The sequence below is a fragment of the Pangasianodon hypophthalmus genome, chromosome 23, assembly GCF_027358585.1.
Source record: "Pangasianodon hypophthalmus isolate fPanHyp1 chromosome 23, fPanHyp1.pri, whole genome shotgun sequence".
In the NCBI taxonomy this organism is placed as follows: Eukaryota; Metazoa; Chordata; class Actinopteri; order Siluriformes; family Pangasiidae; genus Pangasianodon; species Pangasianodon hypophthalmus.
The window spans coordinates 14,109,257-14,129,144 of record NC_069732.1 but is presented as its reverse complement, the minus strand read 5'-3'; the positions used below and the strand labels follow the sequence as shown (position 1 = coordinate 14,129,144).

Below are 19,888 nucleotides of genomic sequence, written 5' to 3'. Positions count from 1 at the left end.
ACAAACACATGCAGATATTAACCACTAGATAATTAACAATACCTACACATTAAACACCAGATACTTTCCCATACATACTCAACAAACACTAGCTATCTACCATATTCTTCCCTGCTACTATCTGCAATTTACCCAGAAAAACATGAAGATATTAAACACTAGATATTTACCCAGATGTGTACATTAAACATCAGCTATGTACCATACACTTCCCTGCTACCACCTGTGGAGTACACACAAATACATGTAGATAATAAACACAAGATGATTATTCATACCTACCCATGATCACATATTTGCCTGCTACTACCAGTGGTTTACACACACACACATGCACATTAAGATATTAAACACCAGGTACTTACCCATTCACAACTAATAAACACGAGCTACACACTTCCCTGCTAGAACCTTGGGTTTACAGAGAAAAACATGAAGATATTACCAGATATTTGCCCACACTCACCCATTAAACATTGGATACTTAACAATAATGTGGCAGTGGGGGCGTGGTAGAGCGTGAGCTGCAGAAGGAGAGGAGGAGGGGTTAACCGGTCCAGGTCGGGAACGAAGCAGGTCCCATACTGATCAGTAGTGGAATAGTGTTTGTGAATAGACACGGTAGTGCACCTATAATACATGTCACTGGGAAGCTGAGGCTGTTGGAGCTCTTGAGCTCAGGGGTTGTGGGCTTCATGCCCTGCACACCTCTCCTTAGGTGATCTGGAATTCCAGATCTCCCTTATGAACACCATATCTACACCAATCTTGAATCCTTGAGCTCAAGAGGTCCACCAGGCTCAGCCTCTAAGTGATGTGGATGTTGCATGGCAACAGTTGGGGTGTAATGGTCATACTTTTGACCACATAGTGTAGGTCTTATTTCAAATCTCCATCTATCCTCCATTAATTTTCTGCACTGCTTATCCTGCACAGGGTCACAGGGATCCCCTATCCCAGAGGACTCGGGGCACAAGGCAGGGAACACTCTGGACAGGGTGCTAACCCATCATAGGGCACAATCACACACAACGGACAACTTCGAAATGCCAGACAGCCTACAACGCATGTCTTTGGGGTTGGGGGGTGGAAACCGGAGTACCCAGAGGAAACCACTGAAGCATGGGGAGAACATGGAAACCCTGCGCACACAGGGTGGAGGTGGGAATCGAACCCCCAACCCTGGAGGTACAGGGCAACAGCGCTAACCACTAAACCACCATCTTATAAATACACTAAATATAGTATTAAATAACTATTTAGTGCACTATATGTCTAATACATAACAGATGGTCTTAGGTAAACCCTCTGTTCCCTGCGACTCTTACTCAGCTCTTCAGAGCATCACCCCAACTGAGCTCCTCCAATAGGAACGCGCGTTACAATCGCGGAAGTGATATCAGCCAATAGGAATCGCCGAACTAGAATACGCCACCCTCACCAGCGGCCACTCTTCAGCCCCATCCACACTAACTTCAATCCGGGAAGAGCAACACTTCTGACTCTCCGCCTTGCACAGTAGGGCAACAGTTTCAGCTTTGGGCAGCTTTTTGTTACAAACATGGCGTCTCGGACCCTTAGCAAAGATGACGTCCATTACAAGCTTCATTTCCGGATGATAAACGAGCAACAAGTGGAGGATATCACGATCGAGTTCTTCTACAAGCCACACACGATCACGTTACTGACGTGCACCATAATCAGTATCATGTACTTTGCATTCACCAGGTAGGATGTCTGAGATCCTGCTTTAACACCAACCTTATGGCTGTGGTTAGTAGCTGGTTAGTAGTCTGGAGTTAGTGGGTGCTCTCAAGTCAGGTTAAGTCAAGTCAGATTTATTTATCACACACACACACTATATCAAGACATGTGCATTGCAAGATAGGCTTAAGGTGAGGCTCAGGTCCATTAACGCACGTGCACACAACAACTTTACCAACTTAATTCAAACAAGTGTAACTAAGTAACAAATATGAGTAGTGTAAACAAGACAAAATACACTACAAGCCATTTCCCTCATGAACACTTAACTACTTCTAGGTCCTTCTTAGTGTATTACCTCTCTGTGGATACAATTTTTAGTGCAATTTTTTGTGTATCTTCCTTTTTTTCTATACTACCTGTATCCTTAATGCTCCTGCCATTGCCTTTGCCTTGCACATATCTGTATTACAGCTGTACATATCTCTATTAAGTCTATTGTGTCTACTGTACAGTGTTATATTCTCTTATTATTATTATTATTATTATTATTATTGTTTGGAACTGGTATTATTATATGTCTTGCCATCTTATTGGTATGTGTGTTCTGGAAGCTTCATACCATACCAAGTCAAATTCCTTCTGTGTGTGTGTGTGTGTGAGCACACTTGGCAATAAAAGCTTATTCTGATTCTATATGGACAAAAGTTTGACGACGCCTGACCATCACACCCATATGTGCTTTCTGAAAATATCATTCCAGATTTAGTCCATCTTTCCATTTATAATAAGCTCTTCCCTTTTCTGGGAAGGCTTTCCACCAGATTTTTTGGATTTTGGCAGTGGGGATTTGTGTTGCACATTCCACAAGAGCATTAGTGAGATCAGGCACTGATGTTACAGTAGGTGAGGAGGTTTGAGGTGCAGTCAGCGTTCCAGTTCATCCCAAAGGTGTTCAGTGGGGTTGAGGTCAGGGCTCTGTGCAGGAGTTCTTCCAGTCCAAACTTGTCACACCATGTCTTCGTGGAGCTCGCTTTGTGCACAGAGGCATTGTCGTGCTGGAACAAGTTTGGGCCTCCAGTGAAGAGAAAGTGTAATGCTACAGCGTACAAAGACATTCTATACAATTGTGTGCTTTTAGTTTTGTGGCATCAGTTTGGGGAAGGAACACATACGGGTGAGATGGTCAGGGGTCCACAAACTTTTGACCATATAGTGTGTTACACTGTGTTAAAGTAAGGTGTAAATGGGTATTTAAATTAACTTGGTGAATGCTGAAATTACAAGTTTGGTTAATCTTTGTTAAAATGTTGGTTCTTGTCTGTGGTTAGTGCAATAGTAGACTTTCAGTCATTTTCACCACCTGTGGTTATAAATAAAGAAGTTCAGAGTTTCATTTAAAATGCACATTCTACACAGTGAGTGTAACTTTGAAAAGTGTGAAGTGATGCATTTATGGCAGTGTGGTCACTGCTTACATCATCATCATCATCATGTGATTATGCTCCTCTTAATCCAAGTGTGTTGACTGCAGTGATGGCCATTTACTCAAAATATATTAACTACAGATCTTAATCTTAGCAGTAACCTTTAGCCTATGCAATTACCTCATTTCAGCTGGAGCGTGGGGCAGGAAGTTGTCCAGGCTCACGTGTTTTCACTACACACTACACTACACTACACTACACTACACAATACGCTAAAACACAAAGCAGTTAGTCTTCAGTCTCTTCCTATTCACTGCCAACAATACTTGATTACTTCTGGATGTTTTGGACATCTCGGTCTGTATTATAATGAAGCAGTTTGATTATTTTAACATTACTCCGGTTTATAAGATCTAAGTTTACATGATTTATAAGATGGACTCTGACTTTACTTGAAAAGACACAGACACGGTAAACCTGAGCAGCAGCAGCTTAAACCCTCAGGTGTACTGGCTGTACAAAATGTTCAATGTTATTATTGTCTAGTTCAAATTAGAGCTTGATGTTCTTGGGTTGAATCATAATCATAACCGAACTAAACAAATTTAAATGTTATGGTTTGTATTTCCGACAAAATCTTTAAAAAGAGCGAACAGCTGTTTAATTTCATAGCAAGGTCATCTGTAATCAGCCTCACCTTAATCTCTTCTGATTAAATTTCTCAGAGTCATGACATTGATATCGTGAGAAATTATGTGAAAATACACTTTTCTGAGATATGCCAGGTGTCAAGATAGCCTTTTCTAACATTTTTAATAGCAATTACAAACTGATTTGATGCAAAAATTTTATACAGAATTTTTAAAATTGTAAAAAAGTTATTTTTTAAAGTTATTAGAATTTATTTAAATTATAATTTTTTTCTTTTTCAGTTTAAAGCAATTCATTTTTGTAGACATTGTAGACAAAGTTTTGCATAGTGTTTTTAAAAAGCCGTATATAGTGATGCATGTCATGTATCGTAGACATGTCTTCACGTATTCGTGTATGAACAGAAGTGAGGTCTTCCAGCTGCATATTTTATACAAGAAAAGCTCTAAAAGCATTTGGGATTTCTTGGACCTGTCCTATTTCTTATCATCCAGGTTCAGATGAAATCAAACCTGCTGTGACCTCTTGAGCTTCTGTGCTCAGGATAGATTATAACCTCATTCAGCATGTTAAACTAGCCTTGTCATATTAGATTATTGTGGAATTGAGAGTTAAGGGCTCAATATGAAAAAACATTTACATGTGAAAGACGTTTTTCTGGTTTTACCTCTGCAAGAAATTTGACATCACTGGAAAACATCTGTGCAGCTGTTCTGGATATACATTTCTCTCAAAATAATAAATATTGCATTTACAGTGCTGCAGATCCTGACAGTAACTTATTTATTTATTATTATTATTTTTTTTTACAGAAATGATGCAGATCCCGACAATAACCTGCGGGTGGGCCTTGCCCTTGTTGTCTCCTTTTTCCTTGTTATCAGTGTCCTGGCTTTCCCTAACGGTACTGGCATGAGTTATTTTCCATCTACAGTATAGTATTCATACAATCTTTATGAAGTATGATTTGATTTTTTTTATTCTGTTGTGTAAAAATCAGTCATTGAATCTGTGCATGTTTTGCTGTTATGCATGTATATGAACTACTCTTAGGCTTCATTATAGCCATATTATAATGCGTTTGAAGTCACTGGAACTGCTTTGGCTAATCAGTAACTTGGTTATAAGCCGTTTGTCTGTGTGAAGGTCTGTGCTCCGTCTGATTGGCTGGAATCTTGTTTCAGGTCCGTTTACCAGGCCGCACCCAGCTATATGGCGCATGGTTTTCGGTGAGTGGACCCACAGTCACTCTGATGTCTCACTTGCAAGGAGCATTATTTGACCACGATTCTTGAGCCATCAAATATTGGCACCTTTTGCAGGTCTCAGTGTCCTCTACTTCCTTTTTTTGGTCTTCCTCATCTTCCTGAACTGGGACCAGGTGAAGCAGTTGATGTACTGGCTGGACCCCAACCTGCGTTATGCAACACGTGAGGCAGATGTTATGGTGAGTGATTAGGCAATGATGTCATCAGTAATAGTTGTTTGGTGGTGCAATATTAACCTGTTGAGCAAGTGAAAAGCCGGGAAGCCATAGTCAGTCACATGACAGGGGAATTCTTTCTCTCTCTCTCTCTCTCTCTCTCTCTCTTTTTTTTTTTAGCAGGACTGTTGTAATCTCTATAGTGTTAAAGTGATGACTGTCCTATAAGTGATGCAAGATGAGATTGAGACAATGTTACAAAAATTCTGACACCCACAGCCTTAAAGGTCATCTCTGGCAATTAACAATTACACAATCCTGCTGGAAAAAATATTATTAATCAATTTCTCTTGCCATTGCTGCTTTCCTCTGTACTCATTCGTGGATCCTAGACTGTCTGTATGTATGTGTTTGAGTTGTTGTTCTTCTTTTGGATACTTCCGTTAGGGGTCGCTGTAGTGGATTGTTAGTCTGCATATTCAATTTCGTAAAGTTCTTACGCCGGAAGCCCTTCCTGACGCAACCCTACCTAGTTTTATCCATGCTTGGGGCCAGCACTGGGAGTGCACCGTCATGTGCACCCCCAGTGGCTGGGGTCGGTTCCCTGGGCGGGAATCGAACCTGGGCTGCGGTGGTAAGAGAGTTGAGGCCTAACCACTAGTCCTCTAGGGACTCGTGTGTGTTAGAGTAACATGAGAAACATCTCTGAGCAATGTACTGCATATCTAAATGTGATAAAGTCAAGCCTTGTTTATAGATGTTTCTTTAAGTGATCTAAAGTGCAAGCGTGGCACACAATAGCAGCTACAGCAATCACATTACACACTCGCTTCAGGGTGACAAAGGAGAAAAACACGTGCGTTAATGATGTGTGGTACACCATGTGCCACCAGAACAGCTTCATTGTGCCTTGACATACATTATACAAGTCTCTGGAACTGTACTAGAGGACAGAACACCATTCTTACAAAAGATGTTCACTCAAATGGGGTTTTGACGATGACGACGATGATGGTGGAGAATGTCACTTAACACTCGCATGAGTGTTAATCTGGATTGAGATGTGGTGACTGTGGAGGCCATAGCATATGATTCATACCATGTTCTCACTTGTCAAACCATTCAGTGTCTGCTTGTGCTCTGTGGCTGTGGGGATTGTCATCCTGGAAGAGACCACTCCCATCAGGATAGAAATCTTTCCTCATAGTGTAAAGGTATTGGTGGAAAACACACTGACTTGAATAGAAGTACTGCTACTGTAGTAAGAATCCACTTGAGTAAAAGTAAAAGTAGCAATCGAGAAAATTACTCAAGTAAACGTAATCAAGTCGTGTGGTGAAAAGCTACTTGAGTAAATATTTTGCAGATTACTGCCGTGTCCCTCTGTGCACTTACACACAGTGGCACTTTTACATGTATTTTATTACCTTTGTAATAGCCTACAGTTTGAAGCCTTTCTCAGCAAACTATTAGGGCGTTTACAAATATTCATACTAATCTGATATTCAGGAGCTCTTCCAGACATCGACTGTAGGATATCTCTATTGCGAGTGCAGTGAAAGAACCGGAAACGCAGGAGCAGTGCTTAGAAGAGCCCATGGTTTACATTTTTCAGGGGTTGAACTCGTTATTTTTTTTGTAAATGTTGACCAAAAATAAATGGAGCAATCAAAATTTTATTTTTCACAAGTTAAAAAGTTTACTTTTATTGAGCATGATTAAATTATGCTAAAAAATTACACATACAGTGAACTATGTACTGAAGTACTGTAACGAGAATACATGTAGTTCAGTCACAAGAAGTTTGTATTGATTTGCAGTGACTCTTCTGTTTAGGGAAACAAATGGACTCAAACCATGGCAGCAAAATTTCCCTACAGCATGACAGAGTTGTAGGAGTCAAGCGTCCGGGGCTGTGTCGTTTATTTCAGTGTAGGCAGCACATGCACTCGCCCACTTGATGAGAATATGGTGAAGGATGGCTCATCTGGCCAGATGACTTTTTCCGCATCTCTGTAAATCCGTGCTTATGGTTTTTGCACAAATGAACTCTCAGATGTGCATTCGTATTTCACTGTGCACAATTTCTCAATTTCCAATCCTATTTACTAATGTTTTTTTTATACATATATCTAAATGCAGATATTACTTAATGCAGATATTACTAAATACAGAATCACTTTTTCTATTGAAACACGAGCCAGTTGAGCAGTGTTTGTGACTGAATTCTCAATAACGAAGCCTCCTTGAAAGTCATGTAGATCGTTTTCTGTTGCCATCTTCATCCAATCTTGATGTCGGCTGGGCATGCTTAGCATTTTTGTACACACCATTGTGTGTGTGTGTGTGCGTGCATGTGTGCTCACATATGATTTTGTATGCATGAACTGTATTCCTGTTTTTATTATCTACACTTAGCTGTCCCTCATGCTGTCCCTTCTTTTTACTGTGCAGGAATACGCAGTGAATTGTCACATGATCACATGGGAGCGCATCCTCAGTCACTTTGACATTTTTGCTTTTGGCCACTTCTGGGGCTGGGCCATGAAAGCTCTGCTCATCCGCAGCTACGGACTCTGCTGGACCATCAGCATCACGTGGGAACTCACAGAGGTGTGGCCAAAAAACGTTACAAGAACTGTCTTGGCAATAAGTAGACTGCAAAGGGTACTGATTATACAGTGAAGTAAATTAGCTTTGGAGGTTAATGTTATGAGTTGTGTTTATTGAGAATGATGTCTTACATTGTTTACCTTACTTATATTCCTTAGTGATTAATTCATAGTTGCAGATACGTGCTTGAAAGGGGGTAGTCTACCATAACGTTTCCATAAAACATTCCCTAAAACTAGTGTGTAGTGTAGATTTTTCTCTTCCTCTTTTTCAAGTGCAGAGGCTTTTTAAAGAATCTCAACAAAATAGCGTGTTGTAAAACACTCCATTCTTTACATACACAATGCTACATTTACATGCACAGCTGAAATTTCACAAAGAGCTGTACAAGTATTTAGTTCAGCCATATGATTTCCCTGATTGTGTAGCAGAACTCATTATTCAAATCAGGTGATGTCCTACATGAGCACCTCTGAGTACCTGTGCACACAGCAACCTTTTCACTTGATCCAAATACAGTTGAACGTTTGCATACCCTTATGACAAAACGAAGAAAACAAAGAAAAGTACTTCGGGCCACAAAACAATTTGTGTGCCAGGTTGCGTAGACGTTCCTTCATTATCAAAAGTAACAAAAATACTCAAATAATGTATGGTACGATATTAACAAGATTATAAGTAAGATATCTGTTGTATAAATAGTCTCAAATAGCTTCCTATTGTATCCTATAAACAGTGTTAGATTCTTTCAGTTGTGATATTCAATATCTGTTTCAAACCACTACACACTAAATTATTGAAACTTTATTGCTAGTAAGCTGCTGTGCTGTGAACATACCTTGTGTTGTAATTAGTGCTCTTCTTATTCCTTAAAACAGCAAAGTGCATTATGGGTGTTTTATAACTATTAGTGCAGGGGGTTCACAAACGTTTTGTAACCAGGGACCCCTTTAACTCTAAAATAAATTCCAGACATCAGATTTATTTCATTAATGTTATTTGAACATGTTTCCACTGCCAGAATACGGTAGATCCAAGTTGACATTATTTATAGGCTGACTTGTATTTGATTTATTGAGGTTTGGATTCGAGCCATTCAATTCAAGTGGCCAGTCAGACAGGCTAATAACTATAAAAACTCAATCATAATTATAGCAAAGTTGATTATGATGGGTTGAGATTTCTACATCTGTGACTAAATTAAAAAATCATGGATACTCTGGCAATGTTTCATGGACCCCTGAGGGCTGCAAGACCGCATGTTGATAATCGCTATTTTAGGATATATCATTTGAACACTAAACCTAAGGTGCATTGTGTGACTTCATAACAAAACTCCCAAAACAGTGCACGCTGATTAGTTCTAATGGATAGGGTGAAGTCTATTGAGGCAAAGAGGAAGGCCTGTCCATGTTTTTGTTTTCCTCACTTTTCTATATTGTTCATTCAAGGTATGCTTTTCATTCATTCACTTTTTTCTCTTTCAGTTATTTTTCATGCACTTGCTGCCCAACTTTGCTGAGTGCTGGTGGGACCAGGTCATTCTCGACATCCTGTTGTGTAACGGAGGAGGTATCTGGCTCGGCATGACTGTGTGCCGCTTCCTGGAGATGCGCACTTACCGCTGGGCCAGTATCAAGTAAGTCCCGTGCTCCCAAGTGGTTCTGTCTGGAAGTGTCTTATGCCGTATTACTTTTACTCAAGACGTGCTGTTTAGAGGAACAGCTGTCCAGACCTGAATAAAGAAAACAGTGTAAGACATCTGGTAGAGTGAGGTAGAATGGGATTTTATTATAGCTGAGAGGATATGACAGGAATTGGACTCATTTTTCTCATTTTCTCATTTTCTCATTTTCTCCCCATTTTTGGTCTTTGCCAGTTCCCAAACATTAGCTAACTCTCCCCTATCACATGACAGCTACCCCCCGGGGAAGGTGAAGGCTAATGTGCTTCCACCAACACATGTGAAGCCAGTCAAACGCATCTTTTTTTTCTCTAACTGCTGCTCATACCGTGTCACAGGGCAGCGATCTGCACTCTTCCACATACCTGAGCTCACAGACGCCCACGATTGACTAGTTTTGCCAATATTTAAACTGATATTTAGTGGAGTTTTTTTTGTTAATATGTCAATATACACTACTTGACCATTTTTGTTACTTGTTATTTTTGTGACTTGCAAAAACACACTCAATGTGTTATTGCTGTCATTTAAATTGTATGCATTTGGTCCTTATTAAAGGTTTTATTTGAGTTCAGACTCAGAGAACTCAGAGAAGTTATATGTTTGCCAGTGACCTTTGACATACCTTCAGCATTTTAGATGCCTAGGTTCAAATGGAGTCTTGAGATAATCAGAACTCATGATACGTGCTAAACAAAAACACGTTTTTCAAGTGTGTCATGTTTCACATGACTTAGGAGATGGTTGATTTAGGACATGGTTTAGGAGATTTGTGTGCAAACACCAACTGTAATCTTATTCAAACTGCTCTACTATTTACATATCCCTGAGCACTAATTAACTGTTGAAAGTGTTTAATTAAGATTAGGAAGAACATTGAATGATGTAGAGATGTTATAACAGCTGCAAGGGGTTGTTTTTGTCCATAATACCTTTTTTAAAGCAACTTTTCAAAAGTCTTTTCCTCAGACAGGTGGAAATGCTATTAAACTGAGAACAGGCATATCTATTGTGAATGGAATAACATCATGAGTATATTCCTTTAAGATTATATTTTCTAAAAGGAAAAAACAGTTAAACAAGTAGATACTGTCTGTGCAGAGTTTCACATGTCCTCTCTGAGTCTGTGTGGGTTTCCTCTGGGTTCTCTGGTTTTCTCCCACCTCCCAAAAACATGCCAGTAGACGGTTTGGGAGCTAGAAGTTGCCCCTAGGTGTGAACGAGTGCGTGAGTGTGTGTGTGCATGGTGCCCTGTGATGACCCTCATCCAGGAAGTACTCTAGCCGCATGCCCAGTGTTCACGGATCCATCGACCCTGCCCAGGATAGTGTGGTTACTAAAGATGAATGAATGAATAAAAACAAGTAGGGGGTGTGCCTGTGTGCCTATGTCTTTGTGTGTCTGTGTCTATGTCTATGTGTATGCCTGTGTGTGTGTGTTAATCTAGATTATTCCCTTGTGTGTCCATGTGCTCAGGGACATCCACAGCGCTACAGGGAAGCTAAAGCGTGCTGTGCTGCAGTTTACACCAGCCAGCTGGACCTATGTGCGCTGGTTTGATCCCAAATCTTCCTTCCAGAGAGTGGCTGGGATTTATCTCTTCATGATCGTCTGGCAGGTGTGTGACAGCTTTCTTTTTTAAAAACATTTTTATGATTCTCTCGTTATTGTAAAGTTGACTCAGTGTAATACACTGTGTTCACATTTCTGGCAATCAGATGTTCTGGTGTTTTGTTTCCTCTGAAGCCGTTTTTGAAATGCTTATGTCTCCTCGATCTTGTCTGCAGCTCACAGAACTGAACACATTCTTCCTGAAGCACATCTTCGTGTTCCAGGCATCTCATCCCCTGAGCTGGTGTCGAATCCTCTTCATCGGGATCATCACTGCCCCCACTGTGCGGTACAGTGATTCATGCTATTGAAAATGCTCAGTACAGTCTTATGCAACCTTCCACTAACCAGTAGATTCAGTGAATTTCGTGAGTCTTCATTACAAGCATGTCAGAGAAAAGATCCTTTAATGCTGAGGGATGGATAAGCATATTGTGACAATGTGTCATGCTGTATCTTCTGAGATCTTCAGAGATAAGCTCGAAAGTGAAGCTCGAACTAATCCATGTTTAAAACTTATTAATACCTGCTTAATTGTTTTATCTTTTGAAAGTCACAAGCTTCTTTCAAACTTCTTCTTTTCTCTTTCTCATTATCAACGAGGCATCAATTTGTTTCGTGGCCCTGTATTTTAGAAACAAGCTTATTTTTTCGTATCCACTATATTTGTCCATGTTCACAGAAATATAGATGACTGTAATTTCCTTGACCTGATTCACTCTGTTTTAACAAAAAGGTTATCACTATGTCTGCACCTCCAGGAGTTATCAGACACATAGACAATAATTTTATTAAAATAATGTTCTACTTACTGAGTCAGGAAACGTATGACATATAATTTTAATAGTTTCAGCTTCAGCCATTTTGGTCACTCTGTTGAATTCTGCTTTGTTATATGTCACCCGGTTTAAATCTGATCTTTCATTTTCTGTTTTGGTTTAGCCAGTACTATGCGTACCTTACGGACACTCAGTGTAAAAGGGTTGGAACTCAGTGTTGGGTGTTTGGGTGAGTACAGCCTTTGTCCACTTTGTCTACATTGTCTATGATATTGAAATACAATAGCAGGCCGTTACTCAGGAGCCAGACAGGGCTGGAGCCCCCCCAAAATGAATATGTTTTCATTTTCAGCATCCACGTCATCTTATTTGCAGTTAACAACATTTTTAAAAAGTATTATTATGGATGTTCGTAAATCTGAGTGCAACATCACGACCAGCGGCTGTAATAAAAACACACAGGATAGTATGAAGCGAGGCTGTGGGCTAACTGTAACAAGCCCAGTGCTGTAGATTCACACAGTTAATCAGAGACAGGCTTGTCAGATGATCACACATCCAATGGATATAAAAATTCTACACACTCCTGTTAAAATGGCAGGTTTTTGTGGTGTAAAAAAATTAAACCAAGATAAATAATGCCAGAACTTTTTCCACTCGCAATGTGACATTACAATGTAAAAAAAATTAAGTGAAAAACAATTCGAAACTTTTTTTTTTTTTTTTTTAGGGAAAAAAAGGAAATATAAAAAACTTGTAATAGGTGGATTGTTTATCTATGATCATTTTCACCCTAAAATGTGTTTGGAAGAGAAACTGAAAGTTGATAGACACCACAAATTGTCTAATCAAAGTATCAAGTACACAAAAGGACAGTTGACAAATCTGTAAGTTCAGTGGATTTTTGTTTGAGTGAAAGGGTTAGTGTTTCTGTTTGCGATTTATTGGTCAATAGTAACAGTTTAATTGCCGAGCTACTGATGGCTCTGCCATTTAATATCACCACCAGCCTCCACTGATCTAGACACGTTTATTTAGTGGTAGCTCTGTGGTTAATATTCTGTGCTAGTGACCACAAGGTTGTGATTTCAAATCTTAGAAATGCCTGAGAGGTGTTGTTGAACCCTCTAGCAGCTGTTCTAGTCATAGCACTAAAAGAACAGGAATAGCAGTGAAAGCTAGAGAGGCAGTATAGACTGTCTGTGGATATTTAACATTCCACTGATCCAAGAGTTGTAAATTATGTAAGGAATAAAACAAGAAGTGGCATGAAGCTGAGGGCCATTATTTTCCAATACCAGCATATCCTATCTTGTCTAATTCCACAGCAATTTGCCAACAACCACTACTATTTTTTATTTATTAAATAAAAACACATCATACATTTGATCAGTTTATAGTTATGTTACAAAGTTATATAGTTATAAAGTTGTGGAAAGATTGTGAGACAAATTATTTCCTTGATAAAACATTATATCAGCTATAAACAGTCATAAAAAAAACAAGCTTGTCATGTTACCGAGAAACCTTTTCCGTGTTTGAAAGCTTAGCTACAGTTTTACTGCTGACCGAGACTGGAGACTCCTTCCAAAAAATGCTAAATAATCATCATCATCATCATCATCATATCAACAATCACACATTGTTTTTAATCTGTTTATGGAAGACATCCTTCATACAAGTCCCTGTATATGTTATTACTATAGAAATGATAATGCGTTAGAATAAGTACATTAATATAAACCTCACAGTTGGAAATGCAGTCCAAGCCATGCTGTTACAGAAAAGTAATACAATTAATCCACACATTCTGACCAATCAGAATCGATCATGTGGTGTAATGTAAATAATTGGATTTAGACAGCTTGTTTAGGTGAGTTTCTTTTCCTTTCCTTTCTCTCAGGGCCATTGCCTTCCTGGAAGCGCTGGCATGTATTAAGTTTGGCCATGACCTGTTCTCCAAAACACAGGTCATATATGTGGTCTTGTGGCTTGTTTGTGTGGTAAGTAGTTACAGATTAGGGTTTATGATAAACATCCTGCAATTTTAAACCCAGCTAGGCTAGCTTCATGGTAGTTCACCTGTCCATGATAAAGATGTTTTCTCTCTCTCTCTCTCTCTCTCTCTCTCTCTCTCTCTCTCTCGCTCTCTCTCTCGCTCTTTTGCAGGCCTTCATTACCTCTCTCTGCCTATATGGGATGGTGTGGCATGAGCAGAAATACGGCGTGAGGATGAAGGTGTGTTTGTGCATCACATACTGTAGGTTAAAGCCCTGCTGCTCAGCCGTTAAAAATCAGATTAGTGTAAATCGTTTACTGCATCTTGCTGTCAATCAGCTGTAATCTTCATCAGCTTAATGTGTGTGTACAATACAGTCATTTCCCTCTAATAGCTTTAGTGAATTATGACTAAGATGTTTAATTTGTAGAAGGTCATAATGTTCTGTACAACTTTATGTAATCTATATATCTTTATATATAATCTGTGTAATCTTTGTGAAGGTGTTATTGTCTGATTCATGTGTTATCATATCATCTGATTATTCTCAGTTACAGAGCACGTCTGATTGTGACGATAGCAGTTTCACTGACTCCTGTGGTTACGTTCCCAACACCATTAAAGGTAACACTTCCAGATGTGCTGGTGGGGATTAGGGCTGTCCGAATGCATTTCACTATTCAAATACGACCCACATTTTCATGATATTTATGTATTTTATGTTTAAAAAAATCCACATTCGAATGTTTAATATTCCATGTTCTACTTGCAGTTTGTCTAACATAAATTACTTGATGTATGCAAATGAGGATGCATGTCATTTATGGCATATTTTATTTTCACTTTGATTTTCTAATTAAAAATGTGCGCACATGTTTTATGTAAGTTGTTAACCATTTCTAACAGGTGGTATTAGAGTTACTTTTTCTGTGGAATCAAATAGCAGTCTACTGGGCATATCAATCACCATGTACATAGTGCAACGCCATTACGTTGTTCCCTATGTAGTGAACACGTATAGTGAATCAGGTGACATTTGGGATCCAGCATAATTGTTGGAAAAGATGGTTTTTTTATCAAATCAAATTCTTTATTGTCCCTCAGGTGAAATTTGTTGAAATTTGTGTAGCAAATATATATATATATATATATATATATATATAACACAAATACACAGATGCATTTATACATATAAAGGAAAGTCAGATGTACAGGAGTCAAACTGACACCTGAATATGTATTACACGAGCCTCAGTGCCATTGATAAAGTTGATAGAGAAAAATTGATAGAGATTTTATACCTAAGGAATGAAAAGAGGTCGAACCTTCACTATTAAAGTTTATGATAAAAAGTCTTTTTTTTGATGCTTAAGAAAACAGTTTTCCACCTCTGATGGTTTATTTGACACATCGTGTGTTGCTATTGACAATGTCTGTGTATAATATTCCAGGTCCTGTATTTTAAATGACTTTGTTTGCGTTATTCTTCCCTAAGGGGAAAGAGACTCCAGCAGCTCCCAGCTGTTACGCCAGAGAAGACGAGGACCGCAGAAGAACAAAGCTAACGGAACGAGCAGCAAGCAGTAGCTATGTTGAAGGCAGAGTGTCGCTCAGTGCGTGGAGCTTACGTGGTAAAAGGTTTACAAGGACATGAATCAGAGAACGATGAGTGACAGCAGATCGTGAAACACTGTTCCACAATGTACTGCTCGCCACAAGTCTTTATCACCAAGGCACTAGTAGAGAAACGTGTGCTACAGCAGGTGGTTATTGTGTTTTTCAAACTGCACTCAGTGTAAAAGTCAGTTTGGAAAGCATTGTTTTGGATATAAAATGATTTCCTGGATCACATTTACAGTATTTAGAGACTAGAGAGAGTGCATGACCACAGGATTGCGCTGTTTCCACACTATGGCATTAATTCTGCTTTATACTTTATGAACGTTTGCTTGTTTCTCTTTATCACTGTTACTAATTGGACAGTTTTGTAGTTAAGGACTTACAAATGAGGAAAATGCAAATGAATCTAATTAGTCATATCCGCACAGTTCTCACATGTGAATATGTCGAAGCACATTTTCGGTCATCCTTATACACAGGTATGAAGTCTCATTATGATGGACTTGCTCAGCTACATTCCCGCGAAACAGCCCCAACTCTCCTGTTTTTTTCTTCTCTCTCTCTTCTTCCCCACAGTTTAACTCCCTCTTCACTGCACTGGCTGAACGTCTTTAACCCCATGCGTTTAGAGTATGCCTGAATATTAAATAACATATCAAGATAGACCAAAACAAAACCTGTCACAGGCGACATGTATATTTCTATTGCACTATACTAAATGTTACTAAACTGAATCTAGATGTTCTGCTCAATCGCCTGCAAGAAGGTACAATTTAGACTGAGATTTTTTTTTTCCTTTTTCAGTTGCAGAGCCATAGTTTGTTGTCCGTCTCATTATATCAGTGGTTGTTTCTAATAATTGTTTATCTGACCAAAAAAAAAAAAAATTCTGTACTCTCTTTTCAAAATCGCTTATATTATGTATGTTTGATGTTTATGTAATAATTAGAGATGGCACGTACTGCTTTTTTCCGAGAACAATACTGATTTCTTTAAAATTTCGTTAAAACATACTAAGCTTTAAAAATTATATATATTTTGGAAGCACTTAAATAAAAAAAAAATACAAGAAAAAGTACTTAGCTGAAAAAAATGATTTAAACAAAACCTTCACTTATATGGCAAATATAATAACAGTAATAAAGTATAAATATAGTAAAATCAATCCTAACAAAAAGCACAATGATGACTCTTTATATGTAACCACTTCCAGTTCTTAAAAAAAAAAAAAAAAATCTGTGCCAAATTCAGTTCCAGTCTTTTACAGTTGTTAAAGGATTGGATTGAATTCATTGTTTTTTTTACTGCAATGTTTGTTCCACTGTGTTTTGCTGGTATCGGCCCGGTACCGATGCCTGGAATCAGATCGGTGCCATCTCTAGTAATAATATAACCTTATAGCCTTGCCGTGCCATTTTTTCTCTATTAACTGTGATAGTTTAGAGTGGTGGTTCTCAATCATTTTGGATCCAGAGAATCCTTTACCCTTTAAAAAAAAGCAAAAAAAAAAACAACTGCATTCTCTGAGCACACATTTATTTTCCGCACAAAATCCAACATCTCAAATATTAGGCTCATTATTTAAATGTATGCAATAATATTTTGGCTATTTATTGTAGCTGTAGACCTTGGAGTTTGGATTATAGTATAATATAGAATAATATAATAATTTTGATAGTGATGGGTTGTAATATCCACCACTGTAACAGAATTAGAAAAGTGAGTGTGCGTGTGAGTGTGCGTGTGAGTGTGCGTGTGAGTGTGCGTGTGAGTGTGCGTGTGAGTGTGCGTGTGAGTGTGCGTGTGAGTGTGCGTGTGCGTGTGAGTGTGCGTGAGTACTAAATACACAATGTGATTTTTCTTTGCAATATTGCTTTGCTCCTTTGTCTATTCTTGACATAAATTAGTGTTTGCTGTTGCACAAAGTTCTTGTTGAAGGTTACATGAAAAATCAACTAATATAAAAGGGTGTTTTTCTCGTTTCATATATATATGTGTATATATATGTGTATATATATATATATATATATATATATATATATATATATATATATATATATATATATATATATACACACACAATGTGTCATAATGCGAAATTAATTAAGGTGCTGTATTAAGGTTTAAGAACTATTTTCTTTTTAAAGTCACTGTGAGAATGTGTAACCTGATTATCTAGACTAACATAGCAGGACTGAATAGATCTAAAATAAATTGTTTAATGTGCTCTTAGTTAATCAGCTCCGAGTTTCTCGAGTCCGGTTAGTGGCGCTCTTTCATCTTTTCCACTTTGGTGCCTTAGTAAAGCAACGGAAAATTTCCAGTGCTAGAAATTCCATGCCAGTGCCACTTTATGGGCTGCAGATGGTCCGGTGATTTAGAGGGTTTTCCCTTTAATGAGTGACCACTATTCCTGAGAGCCAGAATAACAAATACAATCTTTTGGTATTATTATTTTTACTCTTTTGGTAGTATTTCTACTCTGGGGAATTTCATACTTATTTTTCTATGTATGTAATTTGATATTTGGTATGTGATTGTTGTTTTTTTTTATTGGTTAACTTGTGGAAAAGGATTTAAAAAGCTTTCTTGTTGTGATTTTTAAGTGATCACTATGACCTGACTGATATGAAATTGTTATAATAGATACATAAGCACTAAAAAACTGTGACTGAATCAAGTGATGCAGCTGTTTAATTTCTTTATTGCCTGGAGAATATGAGTACAAATCAAACTGGTGCCTTTCTGTACTTCCTGTGAACGATTAGTTTCCTCACTAAGCTTTTTCTATAGAATATATACAGAGACGTTATTGATGCTCTGTCACTGTTATTTCCATCAATGCTCACATCAGTATCGGCCAGTTTTATTGGTCAGTCAGTATATCAGTCGGGCCACACAATGATCACAATGAAGACAACTTGTAATTTTCTGAGTGCCAGCTGACATTTAAAATAGTTTTTCAATAAAGCTCTCAAGAACAAATCAAAAATGGTTTTTGGTATTTTATTTTCTCGACTGTTGTTGTGATACCAAGGACATTCATTTATTATAGACTGAGATCTTAAATTTTATTATAAAATCAACGAAAACAGTCCTCTTATTAACACTTCCAACAACAAAAAAATTCACAAGAAATTAATAATAATATATTAGGAACTGTTGATTTCACTTTGGTGTAAGAATTTTTAATACGTTCACTAAATAATGAGATCTGATTAAAATGTGAAAAAGTGATTTATTTTAATCAGTGTTTATTTTTTAATCAAAAAAAGAACAAGTCTTTCTGATTATTTTAATAAATAAGTTTATTTTTGGCCGGCATGGAGTCCCAGGTTACGTCCTGAGCTCAAGTTAGTGTCTGTACATGTCCTCCTTGTGTCTGTGTGGGTTTCTTCTGGGTTCTCTGGTTTCCTTCCACCTCTAAAAAACAGGCCAGTAGGTGGATTGGCTACAATGAATTGCTTCTGAGTGTATGCGTATGTGCGCATGGTGAGATGGAATGGTGTATTAACGATTTGTGTCCAGTGTTCCTGGGATAGACTCAAGACCCATCGCACCCAGACCAGCATAAAGTGGATACTGAAGATAAATAAATGGAAGAATGAATAAAATCAGCAAAAACGGTCCATACACTGACACTTCCAACAAAAAGAGTGAAGTCCTCATGAACAATAATAAATGGAGAACTATCAGACAGGTTTTTATACAACAGTTATTTCCAGTCCATTAATTTGATTGGACAAGTGGCAATCCTACAGTGTTGATATTTAGTATGGAACATTTCACAGTTCGTGTCACTCCGCTCCACTCTTTTCCATGTTCGCTACATAAAATTCGAAGTCTAGCAATCGTTTCTTACATTGAAGCCCTTACTACAGTTACTACAGGCTGTCAGTCAGGATGTGGATCTCGACCTCAACCTCGACTTTGCCAGCGACATCTGCAATCTATCCCACCGCCTCCAAGACTGCCAACAACCGGCAAGCAACCTAAAAACAACCGCAAAGAGCGCAGGCCTGTTCAGCAACCCACACAAGACAAAAGCGCCGAGAATAAACTACAAACAAGAAGAAACAAAACAGAGGGACAGAAACAGAAATCACTGAGGAGTTCACTAACCTGGGAAGTGTGCTGAGCTGGGGGTACTGATGAAGATATTAATGCCCAGAAAAGAAATTCAGCAAGCCTTCGTAATGTTAAAACCAGTATGGAGAAACTGCGCTAAAGTCAGGATCTCTAACTCCAATGTTAAATGTACTGTATACTCCTCTACAGATCAGAGACATGGAGAGAAACATCAACCGCCATCGAAATTCTACAAGAATTTGTCAACTGATGTCTATGAAACATCCTAAGAGTGAGATGACCTAATAC

At 38.3% G+C, this 19,888-nt stretch overlaps 1 protein-coding gene across 2 annotated transcripts; it reads left to right on the top strand.

Annotated features, from left to right (window-relative positions):
- Positions 1–1,431: 1,431 nt before the first annotated feature.
- On the top strand, positions 1,432–18,503 carry ptdss1b (phosphatidylserine synthase 1b). Of its 2 annotated transcripts, none has more exons than XM_026930222.3 (13): positions 1,432–1,728; positions 4,595–4,686; positions 4,967–5,011; positions 5,105–5,229; positions 7,660–7,818; positions 9,306–9,457; positions 10,979–11,120; positions 11,290–11,402; positions 12,056–12,121; positions 13,796–13,895; positions 14,062–14,130; positions 14,449–14,515; positions 15,387–18,503. In XM_026930222.3, the coding sequence occupies exons 1-13, from the start codon at positions 1,562–1,564 to the stop codon at positions 15,476–15,478; spliced, it is 1,389 nt and encodes a 462-aa protein (XP_026786023.2). In that variant the 5' UTR covers positions 1,432–1,561; the 3' UTR covers positions 15,479–18,503. The 2 variants fall into 2 exon arrangements, with proteins under 2 accessions (XP_026786023.2, XP_026786022.2); XM_026930221.3 differs by having other exon boundaries at positions 1,433–1,728; positions 14,443–14,515.
- Positions 18,504–19,888: the final 1,385 nt, after the last annotated feature.